This window comes from Bos indicus, chromosome 19 (genome assembly GCF_029378745.1).
Source record: "Bos indicus isolate NIAB-ARS_2022 breed Sahiwal x Tharparkar chromosome 19, NIAB-ARS_B.indTharparkar_mat_pri_1.0, whole genome shotgun sequence".
Lineage (NCBI taxonomy): Eukaryota > Metazoa > Chordata > Mammalia > Artiodactyla > Bovidae > Bos > Bos indicus.
In genome coordinates this window covers 23,467,541-23,480,958 of record NC_091778.1, presented here as the reverse complement: position 1 = coordinate 23,480,958, position 13,418 = coordinate 23,467,541, and the positions used below count along the sequence as shown (strand labels likewise).

Sequence of the window (13,418 nt, the reverse complement as noted above, 5' to 3'; positions counted from 1 at the left end):
TCTTTGTTGTGGTGCACAGGCTTCTCTTGGCAGTGGCTTCTCTCATTGCAGAGCATAGGCTCTAGGCACACAGGCTTCCGTAGTTGGGGCTCACAGGCTTAAGTTGCCCCTCGACAGGTGGAATCTTTCCAGACCAGGGATGGAACCCATGTCTCCTGCATTGGCAGGCAGACTCTTCTCCACTGCACCATCGGAGAAGTCCTAACCAAATTTAATTTTAAAAAGACCCTCATTTTTAGATTACTCCCTGCCCTGTGAATTGCAGGCTCACCCACTAACATTGGAAGCCTCTGGGGGTAGGTGGCAATAAAATCAAGTCTTCCCTGAGCACTGGGATGGACCATTTCCCCACCATATTAAAGTGTTGGGGATACTGAGGTAAACAAAAGGATCACGATCTCTGCCTCCATCAGCCTACAGCCGAAGGAGGGAAACTGGCTGAGCTCCCAGCCGTCTCGAAGAAAAATACAACTGACTGGGAATTGTAAATATCTCAAAACATCCCAGGAATCGCTTCACTGAGCAGCCCCAAACCCATTTATCACAGAAACTCTATGAATAACCAATGTTTTGTCTTAAATTTAAAAATACCTCTTAGGGGTGGGTAAATTAATGTAACTTTTTGGGAAGGCAATTTATTTAAAAAGCAAACATTTAAATATACACTCTCTTTCGGCCAGCAATTTTGCATCTAGAAAGATATTTCAATGACTGATGAGAACAAGGTACAGAGATGTACAGGAGTCCTTTGCAGTGGCCTTGAACTCAACTGATATTTACTGACAGCCTATTCTGTGCCAGGATTCCCTGATGGCTCAGACAGTAAAGAAACTGCCTGCAATGCAAGAGACACAGGTTCGATCCCTGGGTTGGAAAGATCCCCTGGAGAAGGGAATGGCAACCCACTCCAGTATTCTTGCCTGGAGAATTCCATGGACAGAGGAGCCTTGTGGGCTACAGTCCATGAGGTCGCACAGAGTCGGACACGACTGAGAGACTAATCTATTCTGTACCAGGCTCTGCAATGATGTAGTTTGTGAACAAAAACAGATAAGATCCTCTTCTCATAAAGCTCACATTCTAGTGTTGTTCATATTAGTGAAAAACTAGAAACAATCTGCATGTTTGTAAGGGACTGAGGAGACAAATTATGGCACAGGCTCACAACGGCTTCAACCCGTCAGCTGCTTTTTCCCATTACGTTGAAAATAAAACCCAACTATCCCAACTTCTAATTAAGATGTGGGTCCTCTCTAGCTCTCTGGCCCACATCCTGCTCTCCCTACCCTTGCCTGCTCGGCTTCAATTACAGTGACCACTTAAGGTTCTGGAACACTCTAGGGTCTTTTCCTTCTCAGGGCCTTCACACTTCCTGCTTCCTCTCCCTCTCCCTGCTCGTCCTACCAAGCCAGCTCCCTTGTTTTGCCACTCCCCAGTGCCCACCCCTTCCAGGCAACCTCCTTCCAACACTCAGGAGTCCATTTCATTATTACCTTCTCTGGGAGGCCCTCCTTGACTATTCTACCTCAGCAGGCAATCTCTCTTAGCACTGCAACATCTGTTTCTTTCCTAGAACTTCCCACAAAACTTCCTTACTTATATTATCTGGCTCCTCTATTAGTCCTAAGTTCCATGGTAAGAAATTTGTCTACTCTGTTCACCACTGTGAATTAATACCAAATACAGTGCCTGGTGCCTGAAAAGTGCTTCATAAAGAGCTCTTAGAGGAATGAATGGCACACTTATGCAGCTGTTAAAAATAAGTGTGTTACAATTAATGAACTGATATTGACACATTATTGGCACTGTATTTTAAGTATTATTTTTCAATTCTTTATTGCTTGGATTCTCAAGTCTCTTCGGTTTCTCCCTTCATTTCTTCTTGCATCCCCCCAACTCCAACCCTCTGTGTTTTTTCTTAAGGAAACTGGGTTGTTTGCCTTGTAGCTTTTCTCATGGTATGATTTTACTGATTGTATCCACAAGGTACTAATTGCAAGTTCTTCTGTCCCTTGTATTTCCTGTAAACTGTAGCTTGATCAGATACAGATTTTACTTATTATTTATTTCTGGATGTGCTGAGTCTTTGTTGCTGCACAGGCTTTTCTCTAGTTGTGGTGCCAGGGCTTCTCATTATGGCCTCTCCTGCTGTGGAGCCTGGGCTCTAGGGCACGTGGGCTCAGTAGTTGTCATTTCTGGGCTCTAGAGCACAGGCTCAATAGTTGTGGCACATGGGCTTAGTTGCTCCATGGCATATGGGATCTTTCTGGACCAGGGATTGAACCCGTGTCTCTTGCATTGGCAGATGGATTCTTTGCCACTGAACCACCAGGGACACCCAGATTTTTTTTTTTTTAAAAGAAAACCCCTTCATGGAAAATCCCTGGTGGTACAGTGGTTAGAACTCAGAGCTTTTACTGCCGTGGCCTGGGTTCAATTCCTGGTCAAGGAACTAAGATCCCACAAGCCGCATGGCACAGTTAAAAATAAAAGACAGAAAGAAAACTCCTTCATGATGATGCTGTGTACTTCCATCAAGAGATACCTGATGTTTGCTTTTCTCTCTTTTTGTAAAGTCAGCAACCACTGATGGTCAATGACAGATCCATTATTCCATTAAGGAGGTATAAAAGAATGCTACTCGAATTCTATCTTTTCTTCTTCATTTATTTGCTGAAAATCCGCTATAAAGATACACTACCCATTGTCAGTGATTTGGTTATCCTGAGCTACAAGTCAGGTAGGCAAAGCAGGTTAAGAACTTTCCCTCTTTTTGCCAATATTCAATTCATATCAGTGATTTCTTAGTATCTTCCAACGTGGTAACTGAATTAAAAAAAATATCATTGTAACCAAATGGATTTAAACACATTTGATGTTTTCAATCCACTGTAGCTAATATTCTCAGTGATACTTTTATGTCTCATCTTTGACCAGCAAAGCTGGCTCCTGTAATAAGTTCCTGGGGCTGCCATAATAAATTACTACAAACTTGGTAGCTTAAAATAGGAAGGTATCCTCTCACACAATCTGGAGGCCAAAAACGCAAAGGTAAGGGGCTGGCAGGGCTGGTTCCTTCTGGGGGCTCTGAAGTAGCACTATCTCATGCCTGTCCTCTCTCTCCTGGTGGTGGCTGGCAGCCTCTGGTGTTCCCTGGTTTATAGATGCATCCTTCCAGTCTCTGCCTCCCTCATGTGGGCATCTTCATTATGTCTTAGTGCGTTAAGTCTCTCCCTCCTTTCTAAAGGGCTCCCCTCATAGCTCAGTTGGTAGAGAATCCACCTGTAATGCAGGAGACCTGGGTTCGATTCCTGGGTTGGGAAGATCCCCTGGAAAAGGGAAAGGCTACCCACTCCATTATTCTGGCCTGGAGAATTCTATGGACTGTATAGTCCATGGGGTCGCAAAGAGTTGGACACGACTGAGCAACTTTCACTTTTCACTTTCTCCTTTCTAAGGACACCGGTCATTGGATTTAGGGCTCCCCTAAATGCAAGACTGTCTCATTTGAGATTCTGACTTAATTACATCTTTAAAGACTCTATTCCCAAATTAGGTCACATTTACAGGTACCAGGGCTTAGGACCTGGACATATTGTTTTGTACCATAAAACCTGCTACAGCTCCTGAGTCCTTTTTATATGACTCTCATAGTCTTGCTTTTTGTATGATTTGATGTTCCAGGTTCATCTTGTATATCTCCTCAGACCTGGAATTAGTTATTTCTCTAGGAATGACTGGTTCCCTTCAGTGAAAAATGGTATTGAGAGAGCACAGTATAGGTGCCAAAAATGTATTTACTTTTATAATCAATAAAAATAATTTTCTCTAACAAAAAACTGGCTACATCTATTGTTGAGTCATCAGAATGGTCTCTGATCTACTAATTCGTCTAGAACTTCTAAGGATCTCCTTTAAAAAAATAATGCAAACCATATTTAGATGTTCTTTGTAGGATTACTCATAAAAGCAAAAACTGGAAATAGTATAAACAATTATCAGGGATACTGTTAAATGATTTATGGTATAGCCCCTATTGGACTATTATGTAACCATAACAACGATGGCAAGAAAAACATCATAGCAACAGGAGAAATGCTAACACTGTGATGTTAAAAACAAGAGGATATGAAAATGAATTAAGTTAATTATAGAACATATGAAACTATGTTCACGGAAAAGCACAGAAAGAAAGGCTCCAAATTGCTAATATGATTATTTGAGGGTGATGGGATTGAGAGTCATTGATTGCATAGTTCTTTTTGGTATCATGGTTATTTTACTTTTAAAATACCCTATTTATATGTGTGTGTTTCTCTTTCTGCACATACACAGAGAATAGTTAAAATCATGCTTCTTCATCAAAGAACTCTGGGTCCTGCCTTGGAGGTCCTCATAGATACTGTCGTCCTGCCCTGGAAGTTCTGACACTAAACAGGTGGCTGTCTCTGGCTCCAAGGCCAAAACTTCACAGGTTATTCCCCATGTGACTCAGTGTGACCATGTCCCCAAGAAGGACATATTACTGCCCCCGCCTCTGGCTGGCTTAACCTTAACTGTGAAGTTCTGGGGGGACCCTTCTTCTCTGGCCTCCTGTGTTCCTGCTCTGGCTCACATGTGCTCCAAGCTATAACTGTCTGAACCGTAAGTCATGCCTGCCTTCCTATGATCTAGGCATGCGAAGTAAGAAATCCCCAAAGGGAGGAAGAACGGAACCTTCCCCAGTTATTTTCTTTCTCTTGACCTTAGGTGAATTCCAGAGCCAACGTGGAAAGGAACTTCTAATCCCACGTTGAAGGCTGGATGGAAAATTCTTCTGGGTCTTCCTTCTGCTAATGGGAGCTCCAGCAGGGGCATCACCCTTTCCTGCTTCCCGGTTCCTGAACGTCAGCATCCAAACAATGGTTATTTGTTTCGGCAGAATAGAGAATGCTCCATAAACTTCAGGAGACACATAAGAGCCCAGAGGGTTTTTGCTGAGCCTGGTAACCCTCCTGAGAACAAAACCAGTGGTTGTGACTCAGCACCACCAAGTCTGGGGCCTAGCACCACTAAGCCTATTACTGTTTTTCATGTATGAGAGACAAGGCTACCGACCTATTTTCAAGAGGGCACATCATGCCCTCGGAGTGGCTTACACAGCTCCAGAGGAGGCTGGTCAGTCTCACCCAGCCTCCTTTTAACACGGTCCTTCTGCGCAGTGGCTGCTGTGTCTGTCTTCTGGCTGGACCTCGAGTTGTTTCCTGGGGGAGGCCAGTGGGTCTGCCCGAGGTTGTGTGGTCTTCCACCTGAGCTTGGTGGCCCATACAGCTCAGGAGGAGGAGGGGGCACGTGGGTGGCTGGGGTGGCTAACCTGCTGGGTGGTGGCCAGGCAGTACTCTGCAGTGCTCAGGATGCTGCAGATGAGGCAGAGCTCCTCCAGGGTGAACTTGGCCGCCTCGGAGCCCTCCTTTTCCTTGAGCAGGCTGCTGATGGTCAGCCCGCCACTGCTGCTTGTGGTTCTGAGGAAAAGCAACAGGAACTAGTCAGGCCGGGACCTCTCCCTGGCTTCCTGACCTGGAAACAGCACATCTTAAGAAAAAGAAAAGGGGGAAGGAAAGGCTGGACGTGGCCCAAACAAATCCTCACACAATGAGGCCCTTCCGAGTGACCTGACCTTGACGGTCATGTGTTTAAAGCTCTCTGACCATCAGAAATAGGAAGAGACAATCCCAACAGTGAGCCAGTTGTCAGTCATATTAACTACGATGACGCTCAGGCTCAGAGAGAAGGCTGCTCAGCGGCTTCTTTGCTTAGCCTGGAATTTCCTGATCTGCACAGCTCATTCAGGATCACCCAGAGCACAAGAGCTGGTTCCCCAATTGTTTTTGTCAGTTCAGAAAAGTCTGCCTGGGAATCTGTGCTTGTGGAGGGGTTCAAGAGCGAAGGTTAACACACGGTTCCTGGCCAAAGTCCTGACTGCCTCAAGAAACACAAAAGCATCTCATCTCTTCCTATTGATCTAATCATGTGATCACAATATAGGAAAATGCAGTTTTTAAAATAATTTCCTGTAGTTATAAAATTTAAACTGTGAGATTCTGTTTTTGTTTTTTTTTTTGCCATACTGTGTGGCATGCAGGCTATTTTAGTTCCCTGACCAGGGGTCAAACCTGCACCCCTTGCAGCAGAAGTGCGTAGTCTTAACCCCTGGACCACCAGACAAGTCCAAGATTCCACTTTTTAGAAAGAGAATTCAATGACACTTACCCTTAAAAAAATAAAAAAGGAGAGATTCTTTTCCTTAAAAAAAAAAAAAAAAAAAATCCTAAACTTGCCAGTCTTCTTGGTAATTAAAGATTTGAAGACATCTTAATTTTTTTTTTTTTTTAGTACCTCTAAGGATATAAGGACATGGCCCTCTCTTCCACTATGGGTTAGAAGCAACTGTGTAACCATTTTGGAAGTATATTTCAGGAGCTTAGAAAAAAATCTTTAGACTGTTTGACCCAGTAGTTCTACCTCTGTTCAAGGATGCTTTTCTGAGTGTTATTTGAAATACCAAAATAGTGAACCCAATGTAAATGGTCAATTAAGAGAATGGTCAAAAAAAAAAAAAAAAATCTCAGAAGTTAACTCAGGGTCTTCTGCATGTGGGAACATCTCGGCATCATGATGTTCATGATGTTAAAAAAGTGTCTTGACTGGAACTTCCCTGGTGGTCCAGTGGCTAAGATTCTGCACTTCCAAGGCAGGGGGCCCAGATTCGCTCCTTGGTCCGGGAACTAGATTCTGCAGGCTGCAACTAAGAACCGGGCTGCAGTCAACTCAATTTAAAAAAAACAACAACACAAGTGCTGGATGAATATTTTTACTGTGCTAACTGTTTTCTGCTCTTCTCTTCTGTGTGGCAGACTGACTTCCACACACTTATGTCCCGGGCTCCCCGGCCCTCTGGTCTCCTGTTGGTTTCTGCCAACAGCCATGGCCGCAGCAAGTCAGAGAAGTTAGGCAGAGAGGAGTCTGAGTGACAACCAGCGCTCCTGCTCCCTCTGCTTCAGCATGGTCCTGGCAGTGACCACCTTTGGCCACAGTTCCATGGGGCAGCCCTCTGTCCACAGCCCCAGCTCTCAGAAGAATTTTAAGGGAGTAACAATCACCCAAGTGTTTGGTGCTTCAGAGGCCTCCGCTGGTTCCTTTCACCTGCCCCACTGCTCTGAACAGTGGCTTTACTGACAATACACCCCAGCCGTGTACCATTTGTTTCCTGCTGTGACACTGACTAATACACACAGAAAAATGCACACAGCATGATGTGAAGTGAAAGCAGCAGGGTACAAACCTAACTATAAGCACTGCAGTCCCAATCCTGTCAAACAAATAAACAAAAGCACACAGTTGCACACATGACATATATAGAGAATAGAAAAATGTACTGAAAAGTTCAATTTGTCTTCTCTGGGTGGTGGTTTTTTTTTTTTTTTAAATCTTCATCTTTGTGCCCTTCTGTGTTTTCCAAACTATAACAAACTTACGTTATTTTGAAAATCAGGATACCAGTTATTAAAAACTTAAAAATAATGTTAATCATATTCAAATAAATCCTCATTGGTGAAATATTACCTGTTAACTTTAAATGTCTTGCAGAGCCTAGGGCTTTTCTTTCCTCCTAATAATGTAAAACTCCTATATATGGTACATTTTAGTGACCATGACAGCAGCTCATTCCAGAACTGCTGAATTTAGCTATGGGGAAGATTTATAATTACTAAATTCTGAAGCATTGCTTTAGATCATATTCTATTATAGTAGAAATTACTATATATCCCAAGTATCTCTAAAATTCTAGTTGAACGATCCATTTTATTTTAAGTGATAAGAAATATGGGCTTCCCACGTGGCACTAGTGGTAAAGAATCCACCTGCCAATGTAGGAGACTCCAGAGACATGAGTTCGATCCCTGGGTCAGGAAGATCCCCTGGAGGAAGAAATGGCAACCCACTCCGGTGTCCTTGCCTGGGAAATTCCATGAACAGGGGAGACTGGGGTCTTGCCTGGGAAATCCCATGCACAGTCCATGGGGTCTCAAAGAGTCGGACACTACTGAGCAACTGAATACTCACACATAATAAAAAATATAACGATGTTTTAGTGCCCCAGAATAATATAGACAAGTCACTATAATTAGGAGCTCTGCTATACAATGACCTCCCCACAACCTCCCAACACTTTTACATATTAGGCTCCATCCAAGACAGCAGGATGTCATAAGAGAGACTCTGGCCTGAATGAAACTGCCCTTACTGTTCAAAAGTCATCTCTACCATCACCCCACATTTTTTTCGCCAAGTACTTATCCCTGAATCACTGAATCCACGTGAACTAAATCCATCTATAATAAGACTGACACCCTGGAGTCCACCGTGCTAGGATGTGACCTATGCTAGGAAATGCCAGAGCGGGCATTTCCTGTGACGGTTCTGATTGGCTAGGGGATCCCACTCGAGAGGAAACCATCTCAGGCCCTTAGAAACTCCATCAGGGGATTTTCCTGATATTCTTAGCAGTTCAATAAACAACTTCAGAATGGATTTCCTCAAAGATTTCCATATTTAGGTATATTCAGAAGCTTACTTCACCACTCACACCAGGAAGAACGGGAACTCACTTGGGCAGGTTGCCAGAGAGGATTTTCCAGGCATACTCGCGGAGGTACTTCTGGAAAATAGTGGTCAGGGCGATCATGGGCTCCCCAGTACTGAGCTGCGAGCACTGCACCATGCACTTCTTGTAGTAGACGAAGAGGTCGGCGCAGCTGGGGAGCACGGCACCCCCCTCGTCCGTGTTGGGCTTAGGTGGGCCCTGGGCCTTGAAATCGGCCACAAACCGATCTATCAGCTCTCCAAGGTTTCTAGGAGGAAGAAAACGTGAAACGTCATTTTAGTTCAACAAGGAGAAAGCAATTGTGCTTGACTACCACCAGGAAATCACTCCTCATGCTTGTTACATTGAAAACTGGACCCATTTTAATAAATCAAAGACAAATATTACATGATATCACTTATATTCAGAAATAACCTGTTCACAGAAACAGACTCACAAACAGAAAACAAACGTATGATTATCAAAGGGGGAAAGAAGGGGTGGGGAAAAATTAGGAGCATGGGATTAACATACTGTATATAAAATGGACAATTAACGAGGATTTACTGTATAACACAGGAAACAACATTCTATATCTTATAATAACCTATATAGGAAAAGAATCAACCTATATAGTTGAATCACTTTGTTGCATACCTGAAATTAACACAATAATGTGAATCAACTATACCTCAATAAAAAACAATTAATTTAAAACACTAAAAAAATTGGACCCATCTTTATCAGTATCATCAACCAACCACCACCACCACCACCACCTCCCCCCACCCCATAATAACATCGATGACAAAATTTGGCATTTGTCTGCTGCTTTACACTTTTCAAGGCATTCCATGGTCACAGTTGATCCCAAACCCCTGGAGGAAACACAAGGTATTACTGGACACTCTAAGAGATGACAAAATGAAGGCCTGGAAAGTTGGTCACACAATTTAGTGGCAAAGCTGAGCCTAGAATCTACTGCTTAGCTGTGTGCCCTGGTCCTAGTACCATATTAGTCAGCTTCTCTTGCCAGAAGTGAAACCCTACATCATGACAGTCATCATTTTCTGAGCACTTATGCTGCACAGCTCTTTGTAAGCATCACTTCATTGAATTTCACTTGATCATCACAAATAACCTTATGACCTAGGGACTAACACTAACCTCCTTTTTACAAAGCAAGGAACAGAAAAGGACCTTGTCCAGAGTCATACAGCCAGACAGTGGGGGAGGCAGGATTAAAAACCAAGCAGCCTGCCTCCAAACCCCATGGTTTTTACCCACCTACCCTGTGCGTGCATGCATCGCTTCAGCTGTGTCTGACTCTTTGTGAGCCTGCAGTAGCCTGCCAGAGAATCCCTCTGTCCATGGGATTCTCCAGGTGAGAATACTGGAGTGGGTTACCATGCCCTCAGGGGATCTTCCCTACCCAGGGATCGAACCCATGTCTCTTACATCTCCTACATTGGCAGGCAGGTTCTTTACCACTAGTCCCACCTGGGAAGCTCTCCACTCTACCCTACTACTCCTCAAACACAAAAGGTATAATGTCAACAAATACTTAGACATCATTAACCTAAACGTGGGCTTCCCAGGTAGCTCAATGATAAAGAATCCACCAGCCAAGCAGGAGACGTGGGTTCGATCCCTGATCTGGGAAGTTCCCTGAGAAGGAAATGGCAACCCATTTCAGTATTCTTGTTTGGGGAATCCCATGGACAAAGGACTGTGGCAGGCTACAGTCCAGGGGATTGCAAAGAGTCGGATACAATTTAGCAACTGAAAAATAACAATAACCTAAAGATTCCCAGCAGACAGATACCTAAACGAAGAGGAACTGTAACGAAATACTCTTTACAAAAAAATGCTCTCTTTCTCCTTTAATGTAGTTTATTCTTAAAACTTCTGGAATTAAAGGTGCAAGAAATTCTGAGAGGAGAGAAACTATTGAGTGGCTCCAGGCTTGTCCCAGGTCACGGTGGTGATGATGGTTTTAATTTTCGCCCACTTCCCATTCGAACGTCACTGAGTTTGCCTCAGTCACACTGAGTCATCACTGTTCGCATCCCACAGGCCTGTATTAATTGGTCCCTGCATAGTTATGCTGTATGAAACATGGGGAAGGGGAGGGTGTTCCCACCCGCCCTGACATTCTGCATCTTTTTAGGTTACTGTCTGAGGCTACAGGAAACCAGCTGTGCTTTTTACATGTATTTATATAAACGTCAAGAAGAAAAAGACAAGAACCACACGCAGTATCAATTAGCACGAACAGGGGAAGATTGACACTTTACCCAAAAGCTTTTGCTACTATGAGCTTATGATGTCCAGATACAGTCACTCTGCCCTCAAAGGACGTCAGGCCTAGGCTGGTGCACTGTGACGGTGGCGATGGTCAGCAAGCCAAGGAGGAGCTTGACTTTGGAAAGCTCCAGGGTGACCATCCCCCTTCCTCACACCCTCTTCTTGCCTCACCTTTCCATTTAATCTCCCACTTCTCCACGGTGTCCCCACGCTTCAGCTGGACTCCATCTCTAGCCCCCAACTCTGCGCCTTTGCCTGGATGCCTTCCTTGGTGTCTCTCCCGTCGCCATCTGTCCACTGCCCTCCTAGCTCAGCTCAGGGGGCACCCAGACAACCCCTACTCACGCCCATCCTCTATATAATTGCAATTTCTGGCATCTGTAACCCTGACACTTTTTTAAAAAATACACTACTATACTGTGTGAGGATGTCACTTATCCTGGAAACATGCTGACCTTCTCCCATCCTGAGCCTGCAGTGGGCAATGCTCATCAGGAATGGCTGTCTTTCTCACTGATCTCCAGGGTAAATTCAGATCCTTCCTGAGATAGTCCTGTAGCCAGTCCCTTCTTTTAAGGTGAAGTTGGTACAAAAGGTGAAAGCTACTTGCTCTACAGTGGTAGAATCTTCTCTGTGTCACGCATGTTATTATAAGATTCTTGAGAGCAGGGATAAAGTCTCTGTTACTTCTGCTCCTCCCCCTTCATGCTTATGTGTGAAACTAATCTCCAAATTATGTTGGTGCCCAACCTCCACATCTTGTCCCTAAAGGGTGGGAATGGAAGGGCGAGGTGGGGCAGGGCTGCTGCACAGAGGAGACCTCAGAACAGCAGGCAAGGCTTCCACTAGAGCCCTTCTATGAGAGACTCTAACCTCTGGGTCCATCGTACCTACCAAAACAGGGGCCAGAGCTCTGAAGCATTTTTACTTGACCCTCTCATCTAATTCCCCTGGAAGCTGAAGCCAGGATACTTCCTCATCTGCCTCCTATTTCAGAGCCAAGCTGATGAGTAAGACTGTAAATCAATTATGATCATAGAACAGAGACAAAAATTTCCTCATAAACAAAGCTCTAACAATCTTCCACATTTTGCAGGATGTTCACTGGGTTACTTTGGACACTGTTCTCTGGTGTGAATGAGAAATAAACCAGAGCATCCCACCCCTCTCTTTCACCTAGCACTCTTCATCAGCATGCTGCTATGCCACACGAGACACTGGAAAACGAGCAATCAAGCAGCTTCACGGAAGAGAAGAGGAAGAGTCACCCAGATGGGAAGGGCAAGGTGCATGAGCTGGCACAGTGGGTCCAAACCAATCAAAAACTGACGGAGCACTTAGTATGTGCAAAGTGCTGTGGGCTGTATCAGATAAAAATGAGTTCACCTAAAAAAAAAAAAGCTACCACTTCTTCCAGACACCAAGTGCTACCCTGAGTTTCGGCATGACCTTATAGGAAGAGCTACTGGAGAAAGGGACATGCGCATGCTGACCTGCTGAATGGAATTGTAGACTTGCCCTTTAAGCCCTAAAGCAATCACAATCAAATAAACATTTATAAAGGGTTAAGTCCTGCTCATGGTGCTGTGAGGATAAAGACACAGTATCCTATTAGGGGAGACAGGACCTTCATGCTTATGATCTTAAGATCTCAAGATGCCAATAAATTGCTAGTTTTGCAGTACAGACACTACAAACAATTTGTTTTAGACAAAGAAAATATGAGAGGAAATCAGACAGAAAATTCCATAGCAGATTCAGGTGAAAGAATAAAGGCCTAGAGTCAGAAGTATAAAGGACTTCCCTGGTGGTCTAGTAGCTAAGACTGCATGCTCCCAATGCAGGAGGGCCCGGTTTCAATTCTAGTACACATCCCCCCCAAAAAATTTCTTAAAAAAAAAAAAGTACAGAATACGATGTGAGAGACAGAGGATGGGAAGATGGCGTGGGCTGGCCGAGGCAGAAGATCCCTGCAGTTAGGTTCACACACATCTGAATTCCCACAGCAAGCCAGTGTCGTACCTTTCACCCCTCCACGCTGTGTTCCAAAATGGGTTTTTGGTCTCTCTCTTACCCTAGGCTGTAAGCCTATAAACTAGGTACCTTGCTGCGTGCGTTATAAATACAATCTCATTTAACCCTCAAAGCAGCCCTGATCAGAAGGCATTAATACCCCCATTTTAAAAATGAAAAAACTGATGCTGAGAAAAATAATATAACTTGCCCTAGGTCACAGAATTTATTGGAGCTAGAATTTGAACTGGGGCCTGACTCCCAAGCCAAGCTCTATCAACTACCCAAGGCTTTGATTTCAAATCTCAAAAGCGCTACACAGACCTGTGGTGTCTCAATGACTGCTTGGATTCACTTTCTCTCCAGCTTAAAGAAAGACATCATGGGTGTGGATGGCGTCTTTTGCCTTCTTCCCTGTAACTTGAGCTTTTAACCCAAGAACTGTATGAGCATTTCAGGGGAGCCATGTAGAATA

General features: G+C 44.2%; 1 protein-coding gene across 2 annotated transcripts in view; it reads right to left on the bottom strand.

The window, feature by feature from the left end:
- Window positions 1–13,418, bottom strand: part of VPS53 (VPS53 subunit of GARP complex) — a 123,351-nt gene that overhangs the window by 33,702 nt on the left and 76,231 nt on the right. For both annotated transcript variants that reach the window (XM_019980717.2, XM_070772802.1), the window contains exons 14-15: window positions 8,649–8,891; window positions 5,354–5,501 (exon numbers count right to left, since the gene is read on the bottom strand). In XM_019980717.2, coding sequence (XP_019836276.2) covers window positions 5,354–5,501; window positions 8,649–8,891 — 391 coding nt within the window. The remainder of the gene's footprint in view (window positions 1–5,353; window positions 5,502–8,648; window positions 8,892–13,418) is intronic.